The sequence below is a fragment of the Tachypleus tridentatus genome, chromosome 13, assembly GCF_004210375.1.
Source record: "Tachypleus tridentatus isolate NWPU-2018 chromosome 13, ASM421037v1, whole genome shotgun sequence".
NCBI lineage: Eukaryota > Metazoa > Arthropoda > Merostomata > Xiphosura > Limulidae > Tachypleus > Tachypleus tridentatus.
The window spans coordinates 198,121,925-198,138,300 of record NC_134837.1 but is presented as its reverse complement, the minus strand read 5'-3'; the positions used below and the strand labels follow the sequence as shown (position 1 = coordinate 198,138,300).

Sequence of the window (16,376 nt, the reverse complement as noted above, 5' to 3'; positions counted from 1 at the left end):
TAACTATCCATTATGAGGGTGAAAACTAATTATTAATTTCTCTAAAAACGTACTCTTATATATTCTGCATTTCAAAATTACTTTTCACGGACACAAATTAGCTTCTTAATGAAAACTGGTTCAAGCACTTCAGTTTATCATCATACGATAACATGCTGACGTAGTTCAGTATTGCCATAACGAAGTCAGAAATAAAGATTTGTGGAAAAAAGGCTAGATCGTTAGAATAATATATTTTTCTAAAGGAAAATGGTAACCTATTAAATTTCTTTCGTTTTTTAACGTAAATTTTTAAGCCGAATAACAAAATATTAAGCCAGATCTGACATGCGTCTAAATCTCGAACGAAATGAAACATGACGTCATTGGTACCAAGTTTGTCTATTAAACTACAACGAATCTAACCTAACCTAACAATTACCAATTGTACTTTATATAAATAGACTTTGAAATTGAAACAATTGATACTGCATTACAATGTTTCAAATTATTTGGACAAGTTTTTAACTATGATGTCATATTTCATTTCTTTCGAGATTTAGTCGCTAATCCAGACCTGGCTTTTAAACGACAGTTGGCATCACTACCCAGGGTTGTCCAATGTTTAATACGAAAATTACTAGACTATCTTGCATCTCCAATGACACATGCGATGGTGCCACTGTCGAAGATAATTGAGATTGTATTAACACTCTTGGCGCAGACAGTCTGATTGCTTTGCGCCATAAAACATCAACCAATTAACACTTTTACCGCGAGAACTTCCCCTAAGCTAAATCAAATCGACTGATATAAGGCAGAATAAAATATTAAAAGGACCAATACGCGATAAATGTGTTAGATTAAAGATATTCTTTACTTTTTTGTACAGCGTATTCTGATTCAATTTTAGTTTTTCGAAAAAATAAAAGCATTCTAATATTTCCTTGCCGAGCCCCACATAACTCTGGCAGAGCCCAAGGGTTCTGCGGAACACAGCTTGAAAAACCATGGTCTATCCAACATGCTCCGACTGAAAATGAAAGGATGAAGAAACACAGCGCATGCTCTGACCACGAGGAAATACGCCAAATGAGTAAAAGACAGCCAAAGGTGTAGGCGTGGCGGAATCATGACGTCATATCACCCGCGAATTGTTTCACGAAAAGCTACAATGGCGGCGCTATTAGACTTAGGACGATACTACATGTAGTGCTCTACGTTTTATTTCATAATAATAATATTACAGTTCATGATATTGGTGTTGTAAACCTGTAATTTTTTTTAATAATGCCTCTTTTTGGAAAAAAAGATCCTCCACGTAAGAAAGAGAAGGAAAATGTGAATGTTGAAGATAAATATGAGTTCAAAGATTTGCTTGGCACGTAAGTTGGAATGTTAACCGTCATTATCAATATTATAGATTCTTACATTAGGCTCAAGTCATATTTCAACTTTCGAAGCTATTCCACGTACAGAATGACAACATTATTTTCACAACTTTTCGTATTCGCTGTTGTAGTTGGAGATAAACCTTTCAACACAATTTAATATAGTTAAGATACGGTGGACCTTCAGTGCCTGTACAGTGTATCTTGTATAAAATTAAAAAGTTATACTATATAGTACAAACTACATCTTAATCTAGGTCGTGCTTGTATTTCCGTCCTACTGAAATAAACGTGTTACTGGTAGTGGTATAGAATTAGTAACGATGTGTGTTGGTCAAGTTACGCGTGTACTAAGAATATTAAAAATGAAATGGCAAGAAACGTTAAGTTCTAGAATTTGTAAGGTGTGACAGTAAATAAGTATTAAAGTACATAATGTTGTTAAATGGTAGTCTTGAATATGTTCCTTCAATTTACACAGTATTTTAACATTTGAACAGAAAGATCAATTAGTGCACCAGTGTTGTCTGTGCATAGCTATCATTTTATTTTTCAGGAGGTCATTTATAACTACTCCTATACTTTTATTGTTTCACCGTACTTTCAACAGCAGCCACTCAAAAAGTTAGTTTTCCTCTTAGATAAATAAAACTGATTTGATTGGAAATTTGCCTGTTTTTCCAAATACTAAATTTGTGTGCTTTTGTGTCATTGTTTTTAATATAACACAAAGAAACAGAAATCAGAGGTTTTTATTCTATAGGCCATCAGGATAATATCTCAAACATTTTAGTCTTATTAAGTTAAGATTATCATATCTTATACCTGTAAAATAATCCTACCATCTCTGGAATTATTCTGGAAGATAAGTCTATTGGCGTTTAATAAATATGTACAAAAACAAAGCATATAATTCTATTATCTTTACTGACAGCAGTGAACCACTACTTTGAAGGAATGCCTTTAACCTTTTTTCCAGAATGCTGTTGATAGGATTCCAATTTTTATTAAACATGTTATTTAACTTATGAAACTCAGATAAGACAAGAGGACATTTGTTTGAAAGCATGTGCAAAGATGAGCTAGGCTTTGGTTAACAGTTATTTTTCTCACAGGGTGATTGGCTTTATGAAGTGAGTTGTTACTGGGTAATGTGAACTGGCCATTTACAAAATTTTAAGGTGGAAACAAAAAATTTCATGAACAAAGTTAACTTTACATTTTTACAATATAACAAAGGTAGGTGTGTTGGGACAGTCTTGAAGGACCAATGACCTTTGATCTCTGTATGTTAAAATCTTTGCCTGCATCATCCTTTAAGGACCAAATCTCCATTGTCAGATTTGCATACATTTAACATACTTAAATGAAAAAAAAACATACAGGGCTACTGTTTGTAACAGTATCGACAAGCTGCTTATCATAAGCTTTTTCAAAATTTTGTTTTCTGATTTCATATGTGGTTTTACTATGTTTAAAGTTTCCATGCTGTTTAACAGTCTGATCTTCTGGAACTGAAAGACATCTCTCATTTTTCCCTTTCTCTCATAAACCAATTTCGTTTGAATTCTCCGTTACATTTTCCACTTTCTAGGAATATGCCTATCTTGAACTACTAAACTTTTGTAGTAACATACTTCTCATTTGTTAAGAAATCAATTTCAAAAGTGGTTTTGGTTTTGGAATAGGTTTAGTTACTATTTTCTCTGATATTTAATGTTCTAGTTGAATAGATTCATGGAGACTTATAGAAACATATAGCCTTACAATTGTTCTTTTCCATCATGTACAATAGATTACTTTTACTGTAAAGATTTGGCTTTATTTGGTTGTTCTTTCCTTAAGAATAATAAACAATTACCCTAGTTGAATTACTAATTTTTCTACAATAATTGTTTGCTGAGTTTCAAAATTGAAACTTCTGACATACCATAAATTTTATATAAACAATACAAATAATTATACATTATAACCAACTTATGTTCATGGTAATTACCTGAGGCACAAAAATATCTTTTAAATGACAACTTTTTTCAGGTATAAAAAGAAGAATTCTTTCTAAATGCAATTTTTTACAATTAAAAGTTAAATTCCAGCTTTGCTGTTTAAATTTACCCATTAATTGTAACACTTTATTAATATAAATTAATATAACTTAATTCATTAAGACCAGTTTGAAGTGCAAAAGATAAGGGGTTTATTTGTGATAAGTTATGGCATCCTTGCACATGAAATATTATTTACAGGTGGTTGTTAAAAATATCATAAATGTTCTGAAATGTTTCCACATTTGCAGTCAACAAGTGAATATTAACCATAAGTAGTTCATTCTAGAATATAACCAATGTTATATATTTATAGTGGAATGAATTATAGTTTCTCTGCCATGTTTTTCTGTCTGATCTACATGTATCTAGACCACAAGTTTAATATGATGTAACTGTTCATGTGAGAGACCTAGATGTGTAAAGAACAACCACGGTTATTAACTACCATTCAACCAATCAAGTTATACTCTTCACCATTCAGAGATGTGTATTTAAGCTGTGAGTTCAAGTGTGTGCAGTTTATACTTATGAAATATATCCTAAACTGAGCAGTGATAAAGAGGACAGTTAAGGATTTTACTTAGATTTGATTCTGTCACAGTATACTTGGTACAGTGTACTCGGTGTAATTTATTTGGTGAATACCATACAATTGTGCTCTTCTGAGAAAAGCTCATTGTAGGGAAAGAAATGAATAGAGAAATGTGTTAGTTAGGCTACTGGAAAAGTTCAGAAGGTGGATGAGTTGTTATGTAAAGACAACAGAAATATTAACTGTGATTTATCAATATTGGTGGAAGCTGGCATACTAGAAGGGTTTAAGAAGGGAATAGTTTTTTTTCATTAAAGACTAGGTTGAGTTTATACATTTGTTTTGTTTTTTTAAGGATAGACGTGAAGGGATAGCTTTGAAGCATCAGATATTCCCTTGTTGTGTGTATGTTATGTTATAGTTTTGAAAAAAACTGACATGTCTCTACTTAAAAACATTTGAAATAGTATGCTTTTTTCTGTGTTGGGTTAACCATAAAAGACTTTGGAATACTGATACAGATTAAGTTATAGAGAAGATGGGTAGAAGACATAAAGAGTTGAATTATTTTTTGTTTTGTTTGTAAAACTGTTTGATTAATTAACATTAATCAAGCTACAAGTTCTATTCAAAAATGTGTGAAGAGTGGAAATGATAAGAAAACATTCAAGTGAAAGTGTACCTTAAGATTCACTAAATTGAATAAAATCACAAATAATAGTCAACAGCAGGGAGCTATTTCATCTTCAAGGTTGCCCTTTTATACCAACCTTTCAGAATAATAAAATTATAGTTATTCTTTATCTGTCTGAACACTGATTTCTGTTTTAGATCTCTGGTCTTTATACAACTATCAATAGCAACTTGTAATACCACAGAGAAATCATCCAGTGAAAAAAAAAAAAAAACAAACTGTCTTAACTGTAGTCTAGCCTGTCAGTGAATCATTTAGTACAGTTTCCTTAAACCATGGTATGTTCAAACAAAAAGAAAATAATTGGATGTGGGTGCTTCTATTCTGTCATCCTCATCTTGTCATCAGCTCAAAAAGTAAGAAGAAAAAATTGATATGGGTACAGTCAACTAGTTGCTTTGTTACTTACCAGCAGTTCATTATTAGTGACAGTGGCATATAACATTGATATGTAGTTTTAATATCAAGAGCAGGGTGAATAAAACTGTTATAACTGGTACACAAACTTGAAAAAAAGTATAACCACCATACAGCCATACTTCACAAAATTTGGCAAGCTGTTAGTAAACATAAGTATGTTGTACATAAAAAGTCGGATCTTTTGATAAAGTGTTTTAATATCAATTCGTCTGTGAACGTACAAAGCCTTTATTGAGTCAGCCTGGTGGAAAAGTAATTCTTGTGCTCAGAATAAAAATATTTATTTTCATCTCATAGTTTTCATATTTCATTGACATAACTCCAGGAACTCCCTAAATGAATATCAATTGTTTTTGTCAAATAAACTAAATTTTTAAGCTGACACTAACTAATTAAATTGTAAAATATGAAATCAAATCAAAAATACATTTCTTTTACTGGAATGATAAGAGAATTTAAGGGTCTGTTAACATAATCTTAATATTTGGTGGTGTTGCTCTTCGAACCATCCCTAACTAATATAACAAGACAATAAACCACCTGGTGAGAGCTAATTGTAAACACTAACAGTTACCTCATACAACAAAAGCATCCAGTTTTCTTCAAGAAAGTTTTTTTATATAATTTTTTAAGTTTCCTCATCTAAACCAATAAGTTATAATTTTTGTATTTTGATTAGTTTTGTTAAAAATACCTAACAATAAAAGTCATGTATATAAACCAAGAAATTTAGTACCTTGAGGCCTTTTGCTCAGGTACATGGTTCAGTAAGCCTGTTTCTTTCTTACTATGTTGGTGGTTCAAAAATGTTTGTTTTACTAGTGGATCAATGATATTGCGTGAGATTTTCCAAACAAAAGATTTAGCATGTTTTGTATATGAATATTTATTTCTACTTTCAAAAAGTGACAAGTTGTTTCACTCTAGAAAAACAGAGTAATAATATAGAATTTAAATCTTACCTAATTTTGTTAGTATAACACTTCGATATAAGTCTAGTTAGTTGATTTACTATAGGTAGGACTTGTTCAAACATTTTAAATGTTTTGAATGGGAAAAATTGTATCATTGTAATTACAATGTATTATATATTTAAGCATCGTTGCATTCATAGGTTTGGAATTGTTGAAAACAAATTATATGGCCTACCATATTCAAAATATCTAAATCAGGCCTTGCTTTAAAACTATTTAAATGTTAGTAAATATCAAATACATTATTTTTGTTTCTCATCTGAGTAGTGTTAGTAAATAAAAGGTGAGCTAAAGTTGCTTTTATTTAACTTTAATTTCAAAATTATACAAAGATAATTTAATGGTTTTGTTTAATGTGACTGTAATTAATAAAAAAATGACAGTGTTATAGTAATGGTCCTAACTTTTACATTGATGCTGAAGTTTGAAATAACTTTTGGTTGCCAGTTTGGCATTTCTTAAGAATTTTTTGTGTATACTGAAAGAGTTAGGCATTTTGGTAATATAGTTAGAAGAAAAAAAATTACAGATGATAAGGGTTAAAGTAAAGAAACTTATCTGAAGAGTAAAGGTCATTGTTTTTTAAGTAACACTATAGTCAGGATTTCTTCTGAATAATGGAAAAAGTAATTGAAACACAATAATAATAATAAAATATAAACACATGATTTACACTGAAGCCTTAACTACAGCCTTATTATCTCAAGTACAAGATATAATGCTTTAATTCAAACTTCACCTTATCATTATTTATCGAAAGCCATATTGCAACTGGAAACCATTTCTGTACAGCTAATATTCTACTGTTTTTACAAATACTTGTTGGTGTCAACTTCACCTTTAACATGTTGTGATGTCTTTGAAGAAACCCTTAATTTTTTACTTGTATACTTATTTTATAGATACAGAATTGTGTCTCTCTAGGACTAGTTTGTTAATTTTAAATGTTGCTGGAGGCAAGATTATAAAGGGCATTTTATGGTACCACTGTGTAGTTTTGCATTGACTTTGGGATTGCAAATAAACCAACTATAAATTCACTTTTCATTTTAAACCAACAAATAACAATATGTGAAAGAAATTAGTTTAAAACAAGTTGATAGGTTAATATAGTTTCTCAGTAACTTTTCTGAACAAAGAAAACATTTTAAAGTAAACTTTATGTGTAACTATGTGTTAATTCTTTTGTGCAATCACTTATTGACAGTGGTATATCTGCTGATTTACAACTCCAAAAACCAAGTTTTGATATCCATAGTTGGCTGAGCACAGGTAGCTCATAGTATAGCCTTGTGCTTTGCTACAAACAACTAAAAACATGTTTACAGGTTAAACTAATCAGCTAAATGTACACATTAGTTTGTTAAATGTAAAGCTTCACATAGTGTATGCACCAACAAAAATATTAAACTTTTCAATTCTTTTTTTTTTATTATTATTATTACAAAAATTGATGACCATATAGCATTCTTAAATACTGACAAATAACTTGCCTCTTTACTGCTTGCAGGAATTCATTTTGTTTGGTGCCAGTGAACTTCTATGTTTATCAAGCACAAAGGCACATTCCTCCCTAATTCTGGGAACCTGAAGTTTGTGTGTCCATATTAAATTGATAGCTAATCAAAACAGTGAGAAGACCCCTTAATAAAAAACCCTCCAGTATGTCTGCAGACTTACACCACTATCCCCTGGTGTTGTTTTATGTTTAATTCCAAACAAAATAAAAAAGTCAGAGGAGAAATAGTCTGTTTGTTGTATTGCTAGAAATTCTTATAAAATGAAGTGGGCTTTTTATTCTTTTTAAGTATGTAAGAAAATTAATTGTTATTGATTTTTTCTATATATTTTTTGTAAATCAGTCAGAAAGTAATCTTTTACTTTTTTGTTGTGGAGGGATGAAGTTTCCAGTAGAATTATAACTTGTAACAAATTTCAGCACATGCTCAGCCCTTTTATGAGCTATGTAAGGTTGGAGACTACAAGGATGCTAATGTAGTGGAAGTTGGTTTATTTTCATCATACTAAGCATTTTGTTGCTATAGGTTATATACTTATACTGACAAAGTTACAATCTGTTAACATTCTAATGTAATTTAGCAGCAAAGAGTTTGCAAGAAAAGGTAAATTGCTGTGTTTTTTCAGATAGATAACTTAGAAAATTAATTATAAATGCATGTTTGATTTTAAGATATTTAACTGATTAAAGTATGTATGTTGATTATCTTTCTGTAACCATCTGTTACATATTTTGAAACAATGCAAGTTACTTTTCAGTTTTTCAAGTTCTGTAACTTCTGTATGTTTTTCTAAATTTATTGATGTGCACAGTTGTCCTGTGTTGATGTCCAAATAAACATGTTTATATTACATGTACAATATGTAAATTCCCAGTGATACAGTATAATAAGTAAATATCTTCTGATCATATTAAGGTCCCTCGTTGATTTTTAATAAAAACTTAAAAGGACAGTGTGAACTTTAGTATGTCACCATGATTTTGGTCATTTATATTAGGGTTCATAGTCCAAGTGACATCAAAAGCCAACAATTCAAAGTAAAAATTCTGACTGTTTTTAAAAACTGTATATTTGGATAGAGCAGAAAGAGAGCTTTATACCGTTGGTTTTCTTTTAACTGTAATATTCAAGATAAATATGTTATTAGTTCTTTTATGTTACAATTCTTATCAGGGAGCCATTTATAGTTAAATTTGGTGACCTCTTAAGTAACTGTTTGACCTAAAATTGGGGAAATCTTGTATCTGTACAGCTAATATGGCATCAATATCCTTGTTAAAAGAAGAAAAAATCAGTGAACCTTTGGTTTTGAGGGTGATTGACCTAACATGGACTGACCCAATACCCTTTATTTTACAGTATTATTTTTAGGTTAATTTTTTGGTCTCAAGAAAATTTGTTATTCAGTTTCATTGCTACTCACATGTTTTATGAAAGGTCACTGCTAGTTGTGAGTGCTTCTTGTCATGTTTGTTTTCTCTTAACTTTAAAATGACTTGTTTGTGTGTGTGAAACATGTTTATCTTTTTGTAGTTGCTGTAGTTTGTTACTAAAAGTATCATTAAACCACTTTTAAGAAATCTTTTTGCTTGTAAAGTTGCATAAACTGCTATTAAGAGGTTTCATTGGATTCTGGTGACTTAGACATTTCGAGAAATACAACCATGTTATTAAAAATTCATAAGATTTTGTACTTACTAACATAGGAGTAGTTCCTAAAGTTCTATTGTTTCTTGGGTATTAAAAACAGGCATCTATTTCAAAAGAGTAATTCTGATTAAATAATTTTAAAATTTTGGTGTAAAGCAGAAAAACTGAGTATTTTGAAACTTGCTAAGTATGGTGCTTAAACATTGAAAGGTAGAAAATTTAGATCCAAATACTAAGCTTAACTAATGTAACTGTACTTACATCTGTTCCTTCTCACAAACCAATGTGTGGAATCTGTTAGGATTTTCCATTTTCTCCTAACTATAACTGTTGTGTGCTGTTGTTTTTTATTACAATAGGCCTTCCTAGAAATTCCCATAACATTTTTTTATGCATTCTTCAGATTCTTAAATTAATTGATAAACTAATATAGGTAAATAACATACATGATCAGTTTGTCAACTAAGCAGTAAATACATACTGTAAAAAATACACTCAGAATATACTTTAGTTTCAATACAATATATTTATTGGTTACTCCATAAGATAATTTACTTGAAGTGTTAAAACATTAACACATACAGATTGTTCTTGCTGTATAAACATCATGCCCATGGAACAATATGTGCCAAACACTTAGCTGGTAGATAAGTATTTCTCTTGAAAATAAGATATTCTTACAGAGAAAAAAACATATTCCAGAATCAAATGACAGTCCCTGCCATATAAATTATTTTCCATTTTATGCACAAAATCATGGCTGTTAATACACCATTCCTCATTTGTGAAAATAAATTTTCCCTTTTCTAAAGCCAGGTGGAAGTGTATAATATTTTATATCAATTTAGCGTATTGATAAAACTGTTAAATAAATAACTTTGTTTTTATACAATGGCATAATCTTTCTTGGGACTTCTACTGTTCTTTGGTAGAGAAGCTAGAAATTGTTGGACTTTGTTCATAAAGCTGCAACATCCATTAAATAGGGTTGTAAACCATATATCTGTATAAAAGTCATTGTTTTATTCATTAATGTGTCAAGGGTTATATAATAAATACTTCTAAGTTAAGTTTAAAATAAAGATTGTCTTATTTAATATGAAGGAAACTGTATGTCTAACCCTTGCAGATTTAGTCATGAATAAAGAGACTGTAGGTTAACAGCTGTATCCTGAGGATTCTAGTCGCTCTGACCTATGTTGGTATTTGTATAGTCTAATAAAGTTTAATTCATTGTACAATATATTTATTAATGTACCTGCTCTTGCCTAACCAATAAATGTTTTCACAATTATTACACTTTCCAACTTCTGGAGGACATCAAGGCTGTAAATGGACTTTCTTCAGTCACAGGTTTGGGATGAGTTTGCACTTCATCATTCTTATTAATGATACCTTCATAAACTCTTAACATTTCATCTTAAGGATTTTTGTTAAGATGTTTTACAGTTTCTGTTCTTTCCAGGTTTATATCTAGAAGGATTTCTTTTAGCACAACATATAAAGGAAACATGTTGTGATTGATCTTTTTTTAACATTTACCTTTCTTGTGTAAACAGTTGTGTGTATAAGTTGTCTTCTTGTAGCTTGAATTTTTAATCATACATATTGTTTTTTTGAAATAAAGTGTATTATATTGCATTTTATCTTTATTACCTTGTATGGTTGTTGACTTAATTGTGAGGAAATCCCCATTGTTGTTTGTTTTTGATGGGGGATTGAGTACTGATATTTGCTGTATAGAGATTTCTAAAGACAAACTCACGATCTTGTTTTTTGGGACTAAATTTAATTTCTTATGGAGAAGTTCATTAACAGTCTTATGATTGCATTTCAAGTGAATGAAGTGTTTATATTTGCTCAGACTTATTGTTCATGATAAAGTCAGAGGATGTAATTTGAAACTTACTTTGAAATGAAGGGAAGAGATGCTAGAATGTTACTCCTGTCTTATAAACAGAGGACACCAACAGAATCTCCACTTTAAAACCAGATGCTAGAGTGTTGCTCCTGCATCATAATCAGATATAAGTATTGGCATTCTAATAAACTAAATCTTCATCGTCAGATTTTAAAGCTTTAGCCTCATAATTTGATACCTATGGGTATTTTGCCTCTAGTTCTGAAATTCTGTGAAGAATCTTGTTTGTGGTATAAATGACTGCAATGTACGTAACATGGGTGTATTGATGCTCGACAGTAAGATCCTGCTAATAATTATGTCCCTAGTGCCTTCCAAGTTTTACTAACAAACCTACAACACTAGCCAACAGTTTTTTAGTTTGATACCAATTGTTTAAACCCTACATGTTGAATATGTTAGTTAATTCTGCCTAACATTACTTGGAAAAATAAATCATAGTGAAATGTTTTGTTGATAGATTGTATTTTGTATGTTATAAAAGTCACCACTGCACGTGTAACTATGTATTTTACTAAAGTGTATTATTTCAATTAAATGAAATATTTCATAAGCATGTGTTGCAACGTGTTTTAGATACTGACAATGGTATAACAGTCATAAAAGAAATTCTTGCCTTAAATTGCTACATATATGAGAATGTTAATTAAAAAAAGAAATGGATATTGTCACCAATTGTATTGAAATCATCATATGCTTTATGCTTTGTTGAAATAGTTTATTATTCTTATTTTGATACATATACACACACACACGCACTGTGCTTGGTGAATGTAAAATGAATGGTATGCATAGTGTGTTTTCAAAAATCTTTTAATACTGTAATTATTTCTAATTATTAATGGAATTAATAACTCCCAATTTAGTGTTTTTGCCCAAGCATGTTTCTTGGAACTGAAGTTTGAAATTATGAAACTAAGTACTACTGGAGTATAGTAAATGAATTTTTTGATTTCTTAAGATTCTAGAAATGTAGGGTGGATTTTCTTGCTGGTTTTTAAAGCTTCTCATATATGAAATATCTTTAAAACTATATATATAAAACTATATATGTATGAACATTGTTATCTTTAGCACCTGTTCTTTTTATTTGATAAGTCATCAGTGTTGAAACTTCCTTACAGCAAGTGTAGAAAATATTGAGAGAAAATACTGTCATACTGTGCCAGAACTTGTACTAGTTCCTTTGTTATTTATACTGTGTGAAAATGAGGCAGTCACCTAACGTATTAACTTGCTTTACAGCGGAGCGTTTTCTCAAGTGGTTCTGGCAGAAAGCAGAGATGTACCTGATAAGCTCGTTGCCATCAAATGTATTGATAAGAAAGCCCTCAGAGGAAAGGAAGACTCCCTTGAGAATGAAATAAAGGTTTTAAGGAAGTATGTGAAGTGTTTGTGTGCACAAAAGTGTACACGTGTCTTTAGTTCTTAATGTTTGATCAGCTTGTACTGTACAGCATGCTTTATGTTTATATCCCCTACATATGTGATAGTACTTTCTCATACAACTTTAGTTAATACCCTTTTTAACAGTATCTACTTGGAAGTTTGGAACAAGTATAAAATTTTGGGTTGTGTTTCGAAATTGTGAGTTGTGTACAAATGATTATTTTACTTGTCAGCTGTTACTGAGGCCATTTATCAAATTTCTCGTACGCGTATACTCCAATTTTATTGTTTAATGTATGATCTACAAAGAAATTATATCCAAGTGAAGATTAAAACTAATTTTTTCTACATCTTTCCATTAAGCAAAGGAAACTAGAAATTAAATTAATTATAATTATAAGTTCTGTTAACTATCATAGTCTATGTACCATAAATGAACATGTTAAGTTTGTGTAGCCCAAAATTTAGGATGTATTAAAAAAATGAGAAGGGACGTAAAAGTCAATGCATTTTTCAAAATTTAATTTATGTATTCTGTTTAATACCTACCTTTTGTGGATCATGATAAAACTAGGTTCAGTTCTTCTTATGCCATATTTCTTTTGTGTAATAAGAATTCTGATAGAGTTATATTTAGCTACCTAATTGATGTGTATTCATTTTTAATGTAAATGAAGCAGTAATTGGGATATATTACAAAGTATTAATGCAGGCATCTAGTTTTATTTTGATCTTTGAGATAAACTATATGCCTTGAAATGTTATCTCTGTACCAGCATACCCTAAATACAAGATTTTTGTGTATCTCTGAGAAGTTACTAAACTATATTATCATCTGCTAATTAGATAGTTCTATTAGCAGTAACTTCTTGCTATCTGAAAAAAATGTTGACGTTTGTATGTATAAAAAAAGGATGCCTTCACACATGTTGTCTTTAAGAGACATTGGTAAAATGCTACCCAAACTAAAAATTGTTGAAATAACTCAGTTTTTGTACTTTTGATTTTCTTGTTCCAGTAGGTTTTGTAGCATTAAAATGTTCTATATTAATATAGTTGGCTAGGTTACACACACACACATATCCCTACTTGTCTTCATAAGTTTTGTTCATTGTATTTGTTTGTTTTGTCTTTATTTGCTATATTTTTGTAAGTCAGAAATACTAAGTGTAGGGTGCACTAATACCAGATTCATTTTTATTATTTATTATGGTTTCTACCAACCTACCCTCAAATCCAATTATATGCCTAAAGTAGTATCATCTGTTTTATGTATACATACCAGTATCCTTTCTGGTACAAGGAAAGAATTATTGTAAAGACAGACAAGAGAGTTCTGTGAAATAATCAGAACAATAATGCCCATTTTTTTCTTTATGCTTGTCTGGAAGAGTCACTTAATTGCTTAGGTAAAAATTTGTTGAAATAATGAAATTTTGATTCACCCTGTAAACATGTATATATTGATTTATGTGGCTTTGTACAAGTTCAATAAAATTTAGATTTCCTTAGCTAGTTTTCTTGCTAGTTATTGTTAATATTGAGACATTTTAAACATAAGATTTTTAAGGGAGCCATTTTGTTTCATCAATATCCCTACTAGTAAGTACTACTGTATGTAATTATTTTAATTATTTAGAGTGAAATTTTGTCAAAAAAATTTTATAAATAGCTTAAATTGCTGTCAAAAATGTTAGTTGTTTTTTTTTTACAGTATGTATTCATGTTAAGTAGTCAATGTATTTACTTTTTTTTTTCTAGACTAAAACATCCAAATATTGTTCAGTTACTTGAGACATTTGAAGACAAGGGCAAAGTATTTTTAGTGATGGAATTGTGAGTATTTGAAATATTTTTTTGTATTGGAAAACTGTTCTTCCTCAAACAAAGAAGTGTGTGTGATTAAATACTGCTTTAGTTTCAGGAATCTCCAGAAATATTATATTTAAAAGGTAACTTTGTACAATATGCATACAAAATCACAAAACATTAATTCATTCTCTACCTTGCTGAGTCAAGTTATGTTTAGAAACTTCAAGAGTTCATTATCATTTTTGTTGGCATGGTGTATTGCTTTTGTTTCTAAAAGTCCAAACTAAATTTATTTTTACTCAGTAAGATTGTAACAAGTGTTAGATTTCAACATTTTGATTCTATACAGGGTAACAGGAGGTGAATTATTTGATAGAATAGTAGAAAAAGGAAGCTACACTGAAAAAGATGCCAGCCATTTGATTAAACAGATTCTGGAAGCTGTTGATTTCATGCATACCCAGGGTGTTGTACATAGAGATCTTAAGGTAATTAATAACTAACTACATTTGATTTTAAACTGCATTGTACAGTTGTTGAATAAAACTATATTAAATGCTGAAATACTTTCAATTCTATTTAGCAGTACAATTATGACATCATTGTGGTCACTTTGAAATTGGTGTTTTTAATAATGGAATATTGTACTTGTTGTGAACCAAGAGTGACATGATTATGTGAGCATTTGATAAGTACATTTAAATGTATTACAAAATATTTCTTATTATAACCTGAACTATTTACAAGTGTTGCAAAGTACATATTCTACCTAAATCTCATTTAAGATAGGAGTTCTAAAGTTGCTCTAAGTTGTTTTAGTACCATGCACCAATGGGTGTTATATGAAAGGAAGTTAAGAAATTTTTAATTAAAATTTTTAGTAGTTGTATGGCAGATATTTGTGTGTGTTGTGGGGGGGGGGTGTATTAAACAGCAGTATATATAGTTTATAGAGATTTTAAGAAAAGTTCAGTTTATCTTGGCAGTAGTTTTGGTTTTGTATCTCATAGTCCCATAAGGGACTTGCAAGAAAAGCAGGGGCACTCAGGAACGTTCGTTTCTCTTCAGCCCCTCTTGCAGAAGTAAAGTCAGGTCATAAAGGAGTACAGGTTGATATCCCAAATTTATCAGTGTGATGACACTGTGCAGGAAGTGTGAGGGGGTCATTGGAATGGAAAATCATATTAAAAATGTCAAGAAAATCACAAGTTGAGGTTTTAAAGCAGTGGTTCTCAACCTTTTCTGCCCCGTGCACCCTTTTCACTGTATATCAGAATGCCATTCCCTCCTTTCCAAGATTGTCTGACTCAAAAGGTGCATTCCAAATATGCATAAAGATCAATATTCCAACAGTTTGAGTTTTCCAATCTGTGGTCCCAATTTCCTCCAGGGGGATTCCCCCTGGTTGAGAACCCCTGCTTTAAAGGCTTCACTGTGTTGACAACATGATATCTGTACATCTTGTTAGTTTCTAGCTATGGCATGATTCTTCCTTGGTGATAAACTTATGATAACTTTCTTTGTAAGTGCCATTGCAGCACAATGGACTAATAATCTTCTCATATGTTTGTATTTAATGTTGGAGTTAAATTTGGTGTGTTTAGTTTCATAGGATATTTTTCTCTAGTGCACTTTAATTTTGATCTCCCCCCTCAATTCTTATTTGACTGTGATTGTGTAGTAGTTTTTCTCTTTTTATATTTCCTCAAAATATTGTTTGGTTTAATTTATTTCTTCTTCTTTATTTTAAGAAAAATAAGCTTCATAACTTATTTCTAAATAGTAATAATCTATATACATATATAATGTGTAATACAAAATACTAGTCCACTAATACACAGCCAGGACATTGAAGACTGAAGGTCAGTTTTATATTATTAGATAGGTGACCTGAAAAAGCACATGCACTGCATCAGTGCAAGTTATGTAATGTTAGCTAAACATAAATATAATAAAAATAATAATATATACATGTATAAATATGTAGCATTATGAGACATTAGCTACGTAAACTAAACATTTGTATTTTATTTAATAATATGTAGT

General features: G+C 30.4%; 1 protein-coding gene across 1 annotated transcript in view; it reads left to right on the top strand.

Annotated features, from left to right (window-relative positions):
- Window positions 1–1,101: 1,101 nt before the first annotated feature.
- The window catches only part of LOC143240832 (calcium/calmodulin-dependent protein kinase type 1-like), a 32,543-nt gene continuing 17,268 nt past the window's right edge, over window positions 1,102–16,376 (top strand). The window contains exons 1-4 of the mRNA XM_076483987.1: window positions 1,102–1,364; window positions 12,375–12,509; window positions 14,280–14,354; window positions 14,680–14,818. Coding sequence (XP_076340102.1) covers window positions 1,270–1,364; window positions 12,375–12,509; window positions 14,280–14,354; window positions 14,680–14,818 — 444 coding nt within the window. The 5' untranslated portion in view covers window positions 1,102–1,269. The remainder of the gene's footprint in view (window positions 1,365–12,374; window positions 12,510–14,279; window positions 14,355–14,679; window positions 14,819–16,376) is intronic.